At 38.1% G+C, this 18,894-nt stretch overlaps 1 protein-coding gene across 2 annotated transcripts; it reads right to left on the reverse strand.

Annotated features, from left to right (window-relative positions):
- Positions 1-30: 30 nt before the first annotated feature.
- Positions 31-18,828, reverse strand: ppp4r1l (protein phosphatase 4, regulatory subunit 1-like). 2 transcript variants are annotated; one of them, XM_067506082.1, is made up of 20 exons: positions 18,674-18,828; positions 16,494-16,538; positions 15,859-15,988; positions 11,544-11,650; positions 11,232-11,374; positions 10,797-10,943; positions 10,435-10,542; positions 9,452-9,517; positions 9,138-9,296; positions 7,794-7,915; positions 6,857-7,365; positions 6,424-6,707; positions 6,036-6,122; positions 5,694-5,879; positions 4,884-5,045; positions 4,527-4,627; positions 4,255-4,375; positions 3,407-3,541; positions 2,775-2,916; positions 31-2,339 (listed from the first exon to the last, which is right to left on the reverse strand). In XM_067506082.1, exons 1-20 carry the CDS (start codon positions 18,678-18,680, stop codon positions 2,194-2,196), a joined length of 2,907 nt encoding a protein of 968 aa, XP_067362183.1. In that variant the 5' UTR covers positions 18,681-18,828; the 3' UTR covers positions 31-2,193. The 2 variants fall into 2 exon arrangements, with proteins under 2 accessions (XP_067362183.1, XP_067362184.1); XM_067506083.1 differs by lacking the exon at positions 6,036-6,122.
- Between the last annotated feature and the right edge of the window lie 66 nt (positions 18,829-18,894).

Genomic DNA, 18,894 nt, shown 5'->3' on the forward strand with positions numbered 1-18,894 from the left:
AACCATGGAAGATATTTTAAAATAAATTATGTGATCAGATACTCAGTTATTAAATAACTACCAATAAACTAGAAGTTGGAATTAAAGAGTTTGCATTTAAAACCTTGAATGTTTCACTTCTTTCAAAGACATGTTTACTTGAATTTATGTCTCAGCAATGATGTTTTATTATTGAAAAACTGTTCACTTTATCTATGTATGTATATATGCAATAGGTACAATGGCAATTAGTTGATGAGAATGTTATTATCAAGATCCTAATGGCCGACTGATCAAAGTGGTAAATAATGCAAAACGAAATCATTCTAATTTGCATCATTTTAATTACAGAATACTAAAAATAACATTACATAAAATGTATTTTTAAAAGAAACCATTGAATATTACAAAGATTGTAAATTTTGTAAAGTTAGGATATAAAATCTTTGAACAGTGGTGCATAATTGAAAAGAAAAATAATTTTCATAAAATGTATATATTAACTGTTCTACTACATAAAAAAAAAAAAAAAAAAAAAAAAGGTGGACACATATTGCAGACAGACAAGATGAGTGGACACCACCATTACCGCAGTAAGCTCTCCTTTCGAAGGAAGAAAGACTTGAGATGCACAGCACACAACACAATCAGCTCATTTCTCAAGTTATGTCTAAGTTTTAAAAAAAAAGGGAAGGTGGGTCAAATGTTTGTTACCATTTACAACAGGAAATCAAGAAACTACAAAAAGTGACTTGGTGACTGCTCCCAGCATTAACACCTCAATGGGTGAATACCCGACTAGACTGGCCTTGGTTCCATAAAAACATAATCTTTCCACAGGTTTAAGCTGTACAAAGAGTTGCAACATATTGAGAAAGCTTATACCTATATCATTCCACCAAGACAGGAAATAATAAACAGTCATCTCTCAGTCTTGTAACATAGCCATTCCTATACCCTACTGTACAACTGGTCAGTCAGATCTACTGAACGCTACCATGGTCACATAATTCATATCAGGTCAACCTCAAGGAACCGGAAACAACTATACAAAAGTAGGGGGTGGGGGAAATAAAAGGGGAACATGTAATTCAATGATGTGCTTGCTTTCTTCCTCTTCTGAGTTTTGTATCACACCCTGTGTCACATCATCATGAGCCCTTGTTAAGATGTCTGAAGTCAACACCGAAGACAGAGGACATTCAGAACCTGTTTGAACTGCAGATGTCCCTCTACATGTGCGACACACTGGCCAGTCACGTCCAAACAGAGGTATTTCATTAGGTCTCCTGCCGTTTGAGAGACGCATTGTGTCACATTATTTGGTAAGCAGACACAGGTGGAGAGGGGGGAAGTGATCAACAGTTCACGAAGATGTTCCAAAAAATGTCGAAAGATATGGTCGTAATTAAGAGCCACGCTGAGTGGCAGGGTCACTGTTGCTTCTGTGCAGTCGTAGTGGTTTCAGTGGCCTAGAACAACAGGGTGTAGAAATGCCAAAAGATAAAACTGAGTAAATAGAAGAGGAGAAACAGACATAACCCAGAGAACATCTAAGAAGACAAGATATCTGAGGCAATAGAGACATTTTATGGAGTACATGAGGCAAGAAACACTAGCAGAGCTACTGAGTTTGGCTGGTCTGTTGCTCAGACAGCTGGTGTCCCCCCAATCAGGCATTCAGAAGCTTCTGCTTATCATTAAGCTAATAATGCTGTTTAGGTACAGATAAGTCCCCCTGAGTTAGTGCACACGTCAGAGTCAGGCAGGCTTTGCCCACTTGTTCGTTAAGAAATCCACAAAAAGTAGTAGTAAGAGAAAAAAAAAAAAAATTCAATTCAGCAATTTTATACTGAGCTTACAATTAGCTTTGGAGAGAGAAGAGTCTGTCGTAGTTTTACAAAGCTGACTGAGGAAGGATCAAGTCAATGTTGTTAGTGTGGAGGAGGGCTGGAAAGTGTTCCGATCAAATACAGCAGCTCCCACAAAGTGAAGCTCACCCGAGTCCTGCTCATGTTCTGAAAACTCTGAGAAGTACTGTAATCTAAACAACTGACATAATTTCAAGTGGTTGTTGGTGCAGATCTGCCCAGCAGGTGAGTGGTTGGGGTTCTGATGAGGTGCTGGTGTTGCAGAGCATGGTGACTGTGCATCAGTCAGACAGACAGGTAATTAGACAGGCAGGTGGGCTGTAACGGGACGTGAGAACTGAGGCTAGATCAAGGGAGCCGTGTCTATCAAGCCTTTGCTGGGGTCCAGGGTGGCAAAGAAGCGCACGTCCCGGTCCTTGTCGGACTGCAGAGCCATTACAGTCTCCTCCAGCTCGTCTGAGTAGGGGCAACCTGGCTCCTTGAAATACGCTGTAAACCAAGAACAAGGGTTAGTTACTGAATGTGAGAAACCCATCTGCCAAAAGCTGTAGGGCAACATTTGAAAGAAGAGACAACACAACTCTCCGCTTCAAAATTGAAGCAGTGAGTGGGACAGAACCATAATTGACCCTATAAATTAATAACTAAGGGCTTTTTTGTAGGTTGTTCCTTGAGTCTATCTTGTACTACACATACTATTATACCCTAGTGTGTCTAGTTCCTTTAGTGGACATCGTTTTCTTGGTGAGTGGTATGAGTGGAATTGATGAGAAAGACTGGGGGGGGGATACAGCTTGCCTATCTCTGTCCAAAGCTCAAATCTGCATACAATAATTAGTTATTGGATATCAGTTATTAGCACATTTTTTATTTGAATCTACTTATTCACAAATTGAAAATAAACTGACTTAGTTTGCATTTTACCTTTTTCCATGACGCTCTGCCGTAGAGCTTTGGCCACCAGTACCCGAACATTGGCCACTGGGTCTGAGGAAAGGCTGAGCAGGCTGGGCAAGAGGTGCTGGCTGAACTGTTCCATGGGCATACAATCCTCCTCCACTATGGCCTAAAATGAACACGAAAAACCTGCAAAGTCACTCAACAAGCCAGTTTGACATTTAGCCAAATATAGAAAAGAGTGAGTCACCAGTCATTTATGAAAATACAGAAAATGCACCTTAATATTAACAAGAAGCTGACAAACATACTCATTTACAAAATATGGAATCACCATGATACATTTCCAATGTTATTCACATTATTTTCTGTCATCAGGCTGTCAAACAGAAAACCAGCCAGCGATTTTTCTGCATATATTACATATCAGTGAAAATATGGCTCCTGAGACAGAGACAGAAACTTAAGCCTACAAGTTCAAAAGGAAATTGCAAGAGTTTTTTTTTCCAAAACCATAAATTCATTTCTGTTTGCCAATAGTAACAAAGATATCAAAAGTGTAAGCAGCTATCTACCGAGATAAAAAACAGAGACACAATGCGAAAGCTGCGGTGTCTGTATTATGTCCATTACGTCTGTATTATGTCCACACTACACACCTGGCAGATGAAGGCGAAGGCCTGTCGCCCCACCCACTTGGGACAATGGCAGAACCTGACTGTGAGCTCATTAATGAAGTTCAGGCCCAAATCATCAGCACCACATGCGTACAACTTCTGGAGTATCTCTACAACCTGTGAACACAGGAGGTAACAACAGAGTTTAAAAATCTTTCTTTTTGGAATTTTCTACCTGGGTTCAAGTAGTGGTATTAGTATTGGAAATTCAGTTTATCCACCATTTATTCTGATAGGTACAATGTCTTTCAGTGTAAAGGATTAGCTACTTCAAGTGTTAACAGTACTTTGATTTACTCTTTGATTCTTTTTAACATTACCTCTTCAAATAGAGGAAAAGCATTATGTTTGGTGTCTTCGTAGGCACAGATCACCTGCACGTTCTACAGAGGATATTGCTCTGTTGCTTATGCAGCTTTTCACATTTAAAACATCTCTAAACAGATGTGTTTTCTCTGCCACAATATCATCATCCATTGCAGCCTGAATCTCTTCAGGGTTGTTAATTTTATTGTTTCAGACTAAGTGTTTTTCCCCTTTGTGATTGTGCTGGTGATGGCTGACACAAATGCAAAACACATCAGAAATGTGTTTACAATCATTAAATTCATCATTATTTTTGTAATTTCATCAATGACCAAGTGCAACAGCCAGTCAGTGCATTACTTCATCTCATAACAACACGTAGGGAACCAAGTACATATGCATGACTCATTTCCCTTTTGAATTACATTTTCCATCTTTAATGACCCAACCATCAGCCACAGCTCTTCCCCACCAGATGTTCCTACACCAGCAAATACACCCCAAATTCAATACTGTGAACTCACCAGCTTGTACGAGATCCACCTGACCTCTGAGACTTTGTCAGAGCAAAGTGTGAGTGCTATCTGTCTGAGGTAGTCATACACATCATAATGGCTGTACAACTCTATGATCAAGATCAACTGCCTGAAAGAAGACATAGAGCAGTTTTAGTCAGAAACACTTCACATAGAAGAGACAAATAACCAGAATTAATGTGTGTGTGTTTGTCTGCTTAATTGTAACTGTAATTATTTCCCAAATATCTTCCTAACTGGAAATGGAAAAGGAGACGTACTCTGCCAGCTCATATCTGAATCTCCAGTTGCGGCTGTTGTCTGTCACCATGAACTCCTGCAGCTGGTACAGATATTCTCTCCTCTTGTCTGCGTGCAGCAGCTGCAGCCAGAAGATGCACAAGAGCCAACTTAGTTATTGATTTCCTAGTTTTACCTTTGATTTTGTACATTACAACAGCTGTTAGTTTAGCTGAGTCCTTTGTCATAACACAACACTATTGCTCACGTAGTGTAATATGGCAGAAACGTACTAGCTTTGTGCTGTCAAATCTTGAAACAGAATGAGACAAAACCAATCTAATATTGCTCTTACAAAGCTTTATCACATTTGGACCAGCAGCAATCTATAACCTTACCTTGAGGAAGTCGTACAGGTGTTTGAGCACACCAATGCGGACTTCATCTAAGTCTTTGAGGAAACCATTGAAGATGGGCACGAGATCAGCTGCTGTCAGCTGGTCTCCTAGAATAACTGCCAGCTCATGTATGGAGAACGCCAGTGTACGGCGCACCTTCCACTGAGAAGATGAATATATGTGAGAATGAGGATGATAGTAACAGCCACAAACAGGAAATGGTTTAATAGGAAAGAATATAGTAGACACATTTGAAATACACAAACAAGAATGTATTAACGTGTTTATAATCGCTGAAAGCTTATTAAACAACTTATTGAATTTAGAATCACTCAGTGACTCATGTGGTCCACCTTAGTGTTATTAGGATTACTATGAACGTCAGTGCTGTGATGAGGCAAATGACTGCTGCAATTTGAAATGAAGAAACATTTCCCTTTCTGCAGTTCCCTTTCTTGCTCATATCTTCAACTGATGAATTTGCACATCAATTGTAGATGTTCAAATCAGAATTACTAATGAGAAATGTAGAGAATTTCTTTGTTGACCAAAATTGGTTATAGGTAGCACTCTGAAGATTCTGACGATCCAATTCTACAACACAACATTTTTATTGTAGGACACTTAAAAGAGCACAAAGCTTTGAAAACAGTTCACTTGTTCAGTTTACAGCAAAACAAAAAAAACCCCAGAATGTCTACATCCCAAATTCATTTTGTAATGGGGTTGTGTTGTATATCCTCGTGTGAAGTATCTCATTTGGGACCCAAACACCAAATTCAGTGCAACATTACTCATTGTTGTGCTTACCTGCACATCAGTAGCAAGGGTTTCATATGTGTCCTTGAGGCAGTGCCAGTTCTGTCGTCCCAGGGTAAGAGCCACCCCTGGCAGGCTAAAGGCACAGTGTTTGGCTATCTCTGTATCCACCGTCTGGGCCCGGGCCGGGTCTGTCATAGAGAGGTACTGATCCAAAAGCTGCTGGGGAATGACATTCTGGAGACACAACGAGAGATGAAAGAGTTTGATAATCAAAAAGAACTGGGGATGCATGTAAGGAGATATTGAATAATCAATGTCTGCTTTTATTCACCCTGAAACTATTGATCTGCTCTCTACTGTTGGTATTGATTAGCAACAGTGCTGACTGACCTGGATCTTAGGCTTATCCTCACACCCTGGGCTGTGAGCCAAATCTTCCTTTTCCTCCTCCTCCACACTCTCAATCAGTTCAGACTCCTGAGAAAAAGACACAGAGAGATCTAAATGTTATTCTGTGTCTACACAAGACCTGCCCTAATGCTGGATTTATAGGGGATACAGTGTAGCCATACAGTCTACATGCATGCATACATCTACTGCTGTGTTAGTGCTTTAAACAGGAGAAATCTGATCAGGTGGTCCATTGCAGAGCTCCCATTAAGCTCTTACATCCACTATAAACCCAGCTGAATATGTATGTATTTACTAAGTTTGTTCAGCTATATACAATATACAACAAGAAACTTAACACACTGTAATTATCTGAAAAGTCTCATACTAGAACAGGGGATTGGGGAGGAGAATCTTCCTGGTCCTCCAGGGGGTCTGTCTGAGTCTCTTCGTCTCCTTGCTCCTGAACTGGGCTTGATTCTGAGGCTTGAGGAAATTCAATCATTTGCACCTCCTCTATGGGACTCTCCTTGCTCTCTGACGGAACCTCCACAAAGGGGTTCTCAGTGGTACTCTCAGGCTGCACCTCTGGCAGGGTTTCGGTTGGGCTGTTATCCACTGGACTGTCGAGCTGGGCTGCTTTCAGAGCTGCCGACAACACCTGGACTTGAGCTGGAGGTAAATTACACATGCACAGCTGTATTGAGATGGTAATGTATTACCAAAAAACGTGTATAGTGACAGCAGATAATCAAAAATAATGGTGCCAAAGTGCTGCATGTCTACAGCTAATCAAACTCACATTGGCACTGCATACTCACCTTGTACATCAGGATCATCCATGTGCGGTTGCAAACGGTCCAAAAACATCTGGATCTGGTCACTGGTAGCTTTTCCATGGCTGGATTTTGTATCAGGACAAATATCTTCAGGTTGCTCCTCCTCTTTCTTTTCCTCCTTTATAATGTTTTCTGATGTTTGACTACTTATCATTTCTAGTTCGCTGCTGATGTCTGGTAAAGGAGACCTCCAGTAGTGGAAAGAATTAAAACTCTCATCTGTCTGCTCGGTTTCTTTTGTGTTCTTAGCGTTATTTGTACTTGCAAATCTGTTATTGCTGTCTGAGATGATCTGAGGGAAGCAGTTATTCACATCTTCAGAAACAGAAATGTGGTTTTCATCAAAGTTGTGTGAGTCCTCACTGTCGGCTGTCGACACATGCTCGGGAGAGGGCGTGGCACGGCCATCCTGGTTAGGTGTGTAAGTGATGCTTCTTTCTGTGTGGCAGCTGCTAATGCTGGAGCTGCTTAGGGAGTTTAGGGAGCAGTTGCTGAAATGACAGGAACAAAATTTATAGGAACACTGAGATAAAGGTTTAAAACTAACTACTATGTGTCATCATAAGCCTTTTTCTCAATGATAACAACTAGATGTGCTATGAAAAGCCAAACTAATCTAAACCCAAACATCATTAAAGTACATTAAGGCAATAAGGAGTCAACTTCAAAGTTTACTAAGTACATCTTTATAGTCTTGACTTTACAGAATAAAGTGCCTTGAGATGACTTTGTTGTAAATTGGTGCTATATTAATAAAGTTGAACTGAATTGTATTAACAATATCTGCCGATAATTAACCCACAAAGAGACACAAAGAGCACAGAACACAGGGTCCAGTTTGATCTGACAAACTAAAAGAAGATATAATTTGTATGAGCAAACCAATAGCTCTAAAGATAAAGGATCATAGTGGTCATGCCTGTCTGTACACTTGGGGACATCTAATAAGGTGCCATCCTCTCTGAAATGAAGTCCTGTGCTGGATGGATTAGCAAAGGTGGAGATGAACCGTCCCAGAGACTGAAAAGCAGCCTGCCGCACCTAAAAGTGGAGCAAAGAGGAATCACATTTATTGCGATAGGATTTTCAGGCACTAGATCAAAAGTCTTTTGTTTAAGATCTTAAAGCATAAATGTTCAGTGTATGCATTTATACTGTATGCATGAGGCATTATTTTGATTTCTGGATATAGTGTAAAAAAGCAGATGCATGGACAGAACACACTTCTTTTTATATTGTTGTGTGTTCTGAACACACAGGCTCATCTTGCTCATCTGAGCAAGTTGTCAATGTGGTAATACATTTTGGCCTGGACATGGAACACTGTAGACATGAGTAGTTGACAACATTTATGGGAGATTGGTAGGTTTTAGTCATTTTTAATGCAAATTTCAAAGTACACAGCTTGTAGATTTATTCAGCTTACTACCATTTGTTTTATTCAAAGTAAGTACGATCCAGAAATGCTGCCATGTTCTCTGGGCCAAAGCTCATTTAAAATAGTCTGAGGCAAAATGAAAAACTGTAATGTGGTCAGATTAATCAAAATTTTAAATTCTTTATCGAAACCATAGATGCTGTGTCCTTGCAGACTAAAGAGGAGAAGGACCAACCAGCTTGGTCATCAATGCTGAAAAGTACATAGAGGTTTTAGAGCAACATATGCTCCCATCCAAACATCTCTTCAGGGAAGGCCTTGCATATTTCAGCAGGACAATGCTAAACCACATACTGTATACATCACAACAGCGTGGTTTCATAGAAGCCTCCCGGCGCTGAACTGGTCTGTCTGCAGTCCAGGCCTTTCACCAACAGAAAACATTTGGTGCATCATAATACACAAAAATCTGGCAACAAGGGCCCAGGACTGTTGAGCAGCTAGAATCCTGCATCAGACAAGAATGGGACAAAATTCCTCTCCTAAAACTCCAGCAACTGCTCTCCTGACTTCGCAGACATTTACAGACAGTTGTTAAAGGAAGAGGGGATGCTACACAATGGTGAACATCACCCTGTGCCAACTTTTTTCAAATGTTTTGCTGAAATCAAATTCAATATGAGCTAATATTTTTCATGAAATAGTAAAATGTCTCAGTTTCAACACCTGATATGTTTTTTATGTTCTACTGTGAATAAAATATGGGTTGATGAAATTGGCAATTGTTGGCATTAAGCAACAACGCCTCAGTTTTAGTTTTTTGAAACAGGAAGATACACTTATTTTTTTTCTAATTTTATGCAATTGGATTGTTTGTGTTCTTACCCATCGGGACTGGTCACTGATGAGGCTGATAAACAGGGGGGACAGTTTTGTGCGTCGCACCTCAGGAGAGGTGGAATTGGACACCATCATGAAGCATTCAGCACAGGCTTTTCTGATGCCCCACAGACTGTCTGAGCACAGGTCGAAGAACTTGGGCATCTATGTTAAAAGGAAACCAAAATCAGTACAACTCTGACGGAGTGCAGTTGAATCTAACACATAACTTGACACACTAGACACGATGGCATACATGTTAAGAGTTAAATCTGGAAACATTTATGTTACATAATGACATAATGTCTGAAGTCACTCACCAGTAGCTTTTCTGTGGCCTCCTGACCCACAATAGAACAAAACTCTCCAAAATTGGCTGCACAGACCTGTCATAGATAATAACATAACCAACAGCACCACAAACTTTTTAGTAATATTGTATTTCAGTAAGGGTTTTTTTTACTGTCATACTGCTGTACTCTGTGGTTAACTTGCCCAAAACCTTGCAACATCAGACACACACACATTTTTGTGTAATGTCCTGGAGCTGTGATTTTTAAACATGTATCATATACATGGCCTTTGAGAAGAGAAAAAAAAAAAACACCCCACCCATCAGCAATCAGCTGTTTGATCACATGTGTTACTTGGTTTTTCAAGATTTATACATTTGTGTTTAATTTAAGCATATATTAATACAAAGAATTCTGGATATAACATATAAATGCATACGCAGGTGATCATATCATGTAATTATTTTTTTTTTCTAAAAACCATCCTAATCTATCTGCAATGTTGTCATCTGTAGTAACTGTACCGCAAATTCTTGACGAAGTTTTAAAACTATCTGATAGCTCACTGAATGAAATGATTTGGTCAAGAATGCAGCCCTGTTCCTACATATGCTCACGTAAGGGGTCTGGATTTAACAATCAAATAAATACGGAACTTAAACGTAACCTTTGTAGAAAATGAGAGAGGTGCCAGAAAATGACATTCACACCGTTGGCCACCCTTGCAACTGTTACATATCTGCACATTGTACCAGTTAAACCAGAGAATTGTAATTTGTCACAATAAAAAACAGCCCACTGAGAACAAAGTTGAATTAAAAAAAAAAAAAAAAAAAAAAAAAAAAAAAACAGAATTAATGCTGTTAAGATTATTAAATTATTCTTAATGAACACAAACTCTGGCTAAAACATGTGCTGTCTCAGGTGTGACTGTAGTCTAAACAAGCATATCTTGTAGTTTTAAATCACACGGTGGTGGTAGAAGAGAACAGGGTTTTAAGGTTTGTTACCTTGCGGACTTGGAAAAGTCTGGCATCACTGCACAGGTCACAGAAACGTGGCAGCAGTAGGTGCTCCACTGTGTCTTTGCTCAACATGGTGACAACTTTGCACATGATCTGTAAGAGGAGGCCCATGAAGAGCTTTTAGAGCCATCACAATTAAGACTGAGCTTTAACTGCATTAAATGCATAGATGAATAAAAACTAGCTAAAGATTTGCACTAAAAGCACAGTATTTTTCTTTATGAAGCAAACAACAGTGCTATCTATCTAAAATCAATATTTTACTTAGTGAATATCAGACACTCAACAGATTTAATTTAAATTGCATTTGAAAAACATGAACTATTAAAACAAAGGAAGTTTCATACAGCAACTGCTTCTATTTTGTAGTCGTCATCACTGCTGGGTTCTGTGAGATCCAGCAGAACTGGACAAACTTTGGACTCCATGTCAGCTTTAGAGATGAGGCCCTGCTCTAACAGAACAAGAAGTGCAGCCTGGCTCGTCTTCCGCACCTGTGTGAGTAGAGGCAAGATTTAAATATTTATAAAAGGTTTAAGAATATGATTTCATCTTTTCAATTATATATGTATTACTGCCATTATTATTTGATTCATGATACTCTAAAGAAAACTATGAAACTTCTGGTTGTGTGTGCACCTCCCTCGCACCCTTATAGAATATACATAAAAATATAAAATGTATTAATACATTTTAAAACACAAAAGCATATTTGACGCTCTTAAGCAATTGTCCTTTAAATAGTATAAGTCAGCTACAGAACTGGTGGCTTTGTAACCTACCTGGTTATTTGGATCAGTGAGATACCGGACTACAATTGGCACCAAGTATCTTGAAAAAGCAGCTGGGAAGTTGGGACGACTCTCATGTAAAAACATGGCAATGTTGGGGACCTGCTCCATCAGTTCAGCTCGCACTGTGGGTTCTGAGTATACACATTACATTAGATTGTGAACACAAATATGTGTGTTAATTTATGTATTTGCAAACTTAAATTGGGTTTAGTAACCAATAAATAAATAATAAATAACACATCAAAACTTTTTATCACTGGACAAAACAACTAAAACAAACAAAAAGAAAAACAAATCTACCTCCATCCTCTGACATTCTGGCGACTGTCTCCATGACACTGATAAAGTCATTTTCATTGTCACTGAATTCTCTAAGCACATCAAGCAGGCCACGAGCCACGATCTGTCTATAAAGCAACAGAAGTGACAAGTTAGCAGACTGCTTGCCAATCCCTACAAATGCTGAAGGCACACAGACCACACCACACTGTAAAATTGGCGCTCACACTCTCCCACACATGCGGGCTTGAACCCTTCAAGGCAGAGCATAAAAAGAATGAAGAACGTAACAAAACTGAGCAGTATTAAATGTTAGCAGTGGCAAGGCAATTTAACTTACATACTGAAGAGTTGAAATGCACTATATACACAGGTTTTCACTAGCAGTTGACTCATTGAAAAATTGAGCATGCAAATGTGTAAACATATTTGGGTGCATCAAAATCAATGGCTTAGAGATTTGCAGACCTGACAATATAGTTGTTGCTCTATGTGACTGAGGGTAGAGGACAGTTAATCTTCGTGAACAGAGCAGACAGGAGGTAGAACAGAGGCAGTGCAGGTGACACTTCATTAATGTTAATTTATGACTGCACATTGCTACACTTGATTTGTTACTGTATCCACAATAAACGGGAGTAAATAGTGTATCAATACACAGAAAAAGAAAAGATCCTGAAAAGGAAAAAAAATCTCTATTATTAACAGTAATATTAGCTCTGCCCACTTTCTTCTATTCACCATCATGTTAATAACAGCAAGCTTGTCTGCCAATTGTTAATTTGTCACAAATCCTAAAGACGAGAGAGTCGTGGTAAACTTTGTAAAAGTCTATACAACTAAACCCTCATTTTCTTCTGCCGGGGGTAGACTACCTGCTCAGCAGTAAATTACATGACAGAGTGAGAGGGGGACAAACGATCAGTGACAATGAAACTTATCGTTTATTGTCAGGACTACTATTTGTTTTATGCAGAGGACAGTTAATTTAATTTCGATATTTTTGTGACTTTATTCTTGAAGAAATTATTTAATTATCATGTAGTTTTCATTTACATTTAGTCATTTAGCAGACGCTTTTATCCAAAGCGACTTACAAGTGAGGTACAAGGCAAGCAAGAATCTAAGTCAAGGAGAAAACATCAAAGCAAAGTCCTATCAGAAAAGTGTTCACAGTTTGCGAGGTGCAAGTGCGAGAAAGAGCAGAAAGGTTTCAGCTTATTAGAGTTTAATCCAACAGACTTCCTCCTAAGTATCCTATTTTTTTTTTTTTTTTTTTTTTTTTTTAGGAGGAGTTGATTCAGCTTGACCAGGGTTGTGGAAGATGCTGCAGTTAAATAGTATTGTCTTATATAGAGAGGTTTTTGCAATTTTAAATAAAATGAAATATTTCAGTTTAAATAATTTTAATATTCATCAAATATTAAGCATATTTCTATCTCTCTTATTTGTTATTAATAAATTGTATATAACAAAATATAACATTACTATTTTCAACTTATTGCCGTGTACAGACAGATACCACCCACTTTAAGTCTCATTGGCATTAATGCACCTAACAAAGGCATGTGATTGGTAAACACATAGGAATGCAGACAGTCATCCAAATGACAATGAAAGAACAAGTCTAGAGATGACTTGAGAGATGACAGTAATGATACGTTAATGTCATATTTCCAATTCTACCATGTAGGTAATTATTAATAAATCAATGCATTTAAGTCAATATAGAAAATGAACAGTCAGTTTTATAAATATTGGAACAATGATCACTTTGTACATCACCACAGTGAATCTGAAATGAAACACTTAATATGTAATTAATGGAACAAACTAATGTAATTGAAATCTTAAGGATATTCTTCAATACTTATATGAAGATATGATGAAAATCCTTTGCGGTCAATGACTGCCTGTGTGAGTGTGAAACCCATGGACACAACCAAATGCTGAGTTTTCTCCCTTGAGATGCTATGAACTATATAATACTAACTAACTACTACTAACTATATGAATTATAGTCAACCGGCTTTTCAACATCTCCCCCAGATGATATAATCTGAACTCCTAATGATGAAACACTCCTTTTTCCGCTAGAAGCAAATACATATTTTAATACGGGGAAGCCAGACTGAAGTTTAAAAGCATTAATGTACATTTTCATCCTAAACTAAGGCTATAGAAAGCAAGTTGACACTTGACACAAGTTGACAAACTTCTAGGTAGCTTTTATGTTTTGCATCATTAATCATCAGCAATATGAAGGAGCATCCTATCGGTTTTGCACAATTTGCCTGAATCTGAGTACAGAGTATAGCAGTTTCTTTTTCCATACTTTCCACTTCCTATTACTTTGATACAAGTTATTCTTGGTTTTATCAGTCTAAATAATCTTATCATAGAACTGGGTGTGTTTAGGCCTTTCTGGCAAAGTCTAATCTGGCCTTTCTGTTCTTGAGAATTACCCATGGTTTGCACCTTGTTCTGAAGCATCTCCATTTGTCCTTGAAGTAGTTTTGAATGTAGACCTTGACAAAACCTCCTCAAGAGTATTCTTGACTTGGCTAGATGTTGCAAAACGGTTCTTCTTACAAATGGACAGAATTCTGTGTGGTCATCCACTTTAGTTGTCTTCTGTGGCCTTCCAGGCCTTTTGCAGTTACTGCTGAGCTTGCCAATCAATTCCTTGGTTTTTTTTTTTTTGTCAGCCTCTTTCACTTACATAGACACCTCCTTCACACTCATGTCAAGAGTTCCAGTGAATGGCTACCAAATGCAAATGTTAAACTCAGAACCACCTCAAGGTCTTTTATCTGCTTGATTAGTCATGGAGTAAAAGGGGAACAGGTCACACCTGGCCATGGAACTACTTGTCATGCATTTGTTACATAATTTATACACCACTGAATATAGGTTTGTGTGTGCATATAAAAATAACTTTAATTCCTGAATGGTTAATGCCACGCTTTTGTCAAACTATTTTGAATTACAGCTAAAAATCTTGAGTGTTTCTTTTGAAATATATTGTGGTGATGTACAGAGGACAAATGCCAAAAAAAACCCCATCATTGTTGCAATATTTATGAACCTGTCTGTAAATAACAGGGTATTATTATGCAATTGTTTAAAAATGCAGCAATGACAGCAAAGAGCTTTTGTAATCAGTAAACACTGGGGGGCTGATTGTTTTAGCAGTCCAACTAGCATAGATAAAAAGATCATCTGAATATCTGACTCCAAAAGTGACACGTCTGAGACCATTTATTAGATGCTTTATAGTTACTAAGTTTCACAAGGTTGTAAAGGAGTTTCCTCATTGCCAAGATTGACTAGAGGCAGCAAAAAAAAAAAATGTCAACACGATGCCACATGTACACTACTGCAGGTTCATTTGGCATCAAACTTTATTTCAAACAGGGCTCTGTTATTGAAATACCAAAATGGGATTAATTCTGTCTGGCAGCAAACATGCCAATATGATACATTTACTGTGTGTAAAAGACTAGGCTTGAAGTCAAATATGACTGGGGACACCTGAGACGTATAAGGGGCTGTTTTTTTATTGGATCCTGCCTGAAAGCACTTGCAAACCAACACACCCCGCACATGCAAAGCCTGATACCAGAACCCACCCATTAAAAAAGGGCCCACCCACATAGGCTATGATAACTAATTTAAAAACTCAACCAGATTGACATGTCCCATTCAGATGTTCAAAAAAAACTTGCTAGTTGTTGTTGATGCAAAGTAACAAAAAGGCAACCGATTTTGCACTAATCATCTGTTCAAATGCAATTCTGGAATGACAATGAAATGTGAGAAAACAGTTTCCAAGTAAAAACAAAGAAAAATAAAGAAATACATTTTAATTTTCCTTTGTTGAAAACTGTTCTCATGTTTGGATAATGAACAATTTATGAGATATGAAAAGGTGAGGAAATTCTAGTATAGCCAGAAAAGAAAGTGATATTCAATGTACTGATAAAATCAGAAAATTTAAAACTGCAATTAATTTCTAAATATTTAAAAGGAACAATATTGAATTTTTCTAGGTTGTCTTAATAGAAACTTAAATGCTATTTATACACCCAACTTAGACTGTTGATCACTAAAATATTCCTGCATTTCACAGTATACGCAAGAAATGAGGCCCAGGCTGTAGACACTTGTGACAGGAAAAGTTTTACAGATTTCTGTATAATAACGAGGAATGGACTGTGTAAAAGCAAGCGAGACAACACAGTCAGAAAACTTAAGGAAAGTGACCTAGTTCCATTTAAAGGTCACTATGTGTGCAATATAAAAATATTCTGCCTTAGAATAAGTCTCCACTTACCTATTGAAGACATTCTCACTGAAGGCATATTTCTCTAGCCTCCCAAGAGGAGTTAGGTTGTCTTGTCCTGCATCTAGGAAGGCTGTGATGCGGATGCCGTCACACTCTGAACCATAGTCATCAAATCCAACTTTGGGAGGAGAGAGAAACATTTTATACCGTCACAAAGTTGGGATATGTCTAAAACACATATACAGTATATTACTTATTAAAATAAACCACTTAAATGGTGATACTGACAGATATTTCAAAGTACAGTGCCACTGTAAGCACAAGTTAGGCTAAATGCCAGGAATGAGGAACCTTCAGTGTAAATAAAGCGGAGATGCTTGAGTCTAACCAATTATTTCAGTTTGTGTTTTAAGCATAAATACACACTGGCTGTGCAAGTTAATCTAAATCCTGGTTTATAGCCATTGTTATAGCAAACAAGTGGGACAGTTGGTGTATACAGCTTTATACAGCTTCAAATTTAACATGGCTGAGTGGAGTTGCCCAGGCAGACTTCTTTACACCTCCCTGATGAAGGAAGGGAAATCAATGCCCCACAGTATATGAAAACGAATGAATCCATCTATCCAGCTACTGTTTAGTGTGTTTGTAAAAATTCAAATACAAATAAGGGGAGTACTCACAGTCATCCAAATCATCATGGCCATCTTCAAAGTATAAAGACAGACCTGCAAGAATAAGGTAAATAGGTAAGGAGAACTTCTAGTGTCAAACTCAGCATCTAAAAAGCATCACTGTCCTCATACCCCACCCCATCCCATCCAAGCCAGTACAAAATGAAATGAAATCTCGGCGAGTGTATTAATGGACCTTGCAACACCACAAAAAGTGTCTCACACCATTTTCTGTAAATACATGAGATTCCTCCTGTCAATATGTTGTAATAATCAATGGCACATCCACAACTCTCAATGAGAAAGTTGCTGGATGCCACACGGAATTAAGTCATTAATATGTTACTAACCCTTCTATTATTTACTGCAAATATTCAATTGCCAGGTTTTTTTTTTTTGGTACAACTAGAAAACTAACAAACAGTAATAAAACAGTCCGGCAATATATCCTAACTCCATGAAGGTTAAACGTTCACTATACAGAGAAGTGTTTTAGTCAACCTACTCTTCACTGATGTAAACAGGATGGACAAACAAATAACTGAAGGAAAAAATATCAAAATGTGTGACAGGATAATGCAATATAATTAAAAACTACCACTGCAGCCTCCAAAATGACAATACAGTTAAATCAACACATCTGTAATTAGTGGGAAAAAATATTAACAATATAACTTTTCTGAAGATAGAATACATTGCAGGACTGTAGTTATAAACTACCTCAATTTTACCTTGAGGTATCCACTAAACTGGCAACTGTGTTTAGAGTATTTCTTAAACTTTTAAAAGCTTGTAGGAGTTGTGTTCCTCACGTATATATATGTATATAGAAACGAAGTACCACCTCTATGCAGTCACAAGACAGTTGTCCCCACCATCTCATACAGATTCAGTATTACGCTACCATTCTTATTTATTTGGTGTCTGTAATATATATTTTTTTTAATTTTATCTTTATTTTTTGTTTCTCATACTTCATTTTGAATGCTATACATTATCAGTCAAAATGTATGCAGTATCTCATTTGTATTTATTTATTGTATCTAGGTTATAGTATCGTGCACTTCTGCAGTGGTCAGATTTCGATGCATGGGATCAATACAGATTGTCTTATCTTATTTTTCTACGTTTACAAATATAAAGCTTCTCAGAAATTGGGAGACAAGTATGTTGCCCAACTTAAAAATACAAATGGTACCAAATGTAAATTCTCTAATAGGCATTTCTGAACTATTTTCCAGCTTGGCTTTCTGTAAAATGCAGTCCAGTGTGATAATTCATCTATCAAAGATACAACCGATGATCATGCATTATCAATTAAGCTGCTAGTTATTTTCAATTCAAGAAAATTATATTTTCAGCTTTCCATTACCCTATTGTCTAATGAAAATCAACATTTAGACATGTGCACAGATGACATTTGTGTTATAGCTACCATAACATTACAACAAATTTCTTAATATCACCCTGCTATGGATACGGGACAATAGTAGGGGCAGGTTAGTCAAAAGAAGAGCCCAGAAAGAACTCTCGGAAGGAGAAGCATGTGGTGGGACGGCTAATGCCCGTGTTTACAGCTGGGCAAGCAAGGGAATGTGCTCCAAATAAAAACAACTCCTATGTCAAAAAGAAAAAAATAAATGTGGTGTTTCGTGAGTGGAATAAACATCGTAACCACTAGACAAACATCCTCAAAAGCAAGTTAGCAAAGAACACCATCTCTCTATTGTGATTGTATAAAGCAGGATTTGGTCAGCTTAACGCTGAATATGACTTTAGCAACTGTGCTAACACTTTCTAGGTCAACACGCCAGCCTTTACTATGACAACAGCTCGATAATAAGCACAGTTGAATGTATGCAACAGTGTCTAACCACACAAGACAATGCTGATTTCGAAAAATGTCTATACAAACTGTGTGCTTATGCGTTTAGATGGGGCCTCAAAGTCAACCATTTCGAAAACCAGGAGTAGCATTTGTTAGCCTACTGGCTAGTAGTGCTAAGTTTGCTAACACGGCTTGTCCAGCCCTTTCCATTAGCTACGTTAGCATTTCACCCGAGAATAGCACATATGTAGTAGAATGTGACACACTATCTTAACAACTTCAAGTGTGAAGACTATAATACCACATTTAGCCACAAATAGCCTCGAAGAAAAGAAAACCAGCATTTAAAAAGTACCATTACCTGCCATCTTGAGAGTCGGCTCGGCTCGGCTCTGCGGGCTGCCGTCCCGGTATGGGCTGTCACCACCACACAGCTGTCACTCAAACAAGGGAGAAACTACTTCCTGAAAGTACTTCCTGATGTTGATATTCGCCGGTCGAATATAATTTAAACACTTGAACCGATTCCCGTTTCCGATGCGGGGCAAAAATTCGGCATAACGGCGCATGAATAAAAGCCTG

The sequence above is a fragment of the Channa argus genome, chromosome 5, assembly GCF_033026475.1.
Source record: "Channa argus isolate prfri chromosome 5, Channa argus male v1.0, whole genome shotgun sequence".
Lineage (NCBI taxonomy): Eukaryota > Metazoa > Chordata > Actinopteri > Anabantiformes > Channidae > Channa > Channa argus.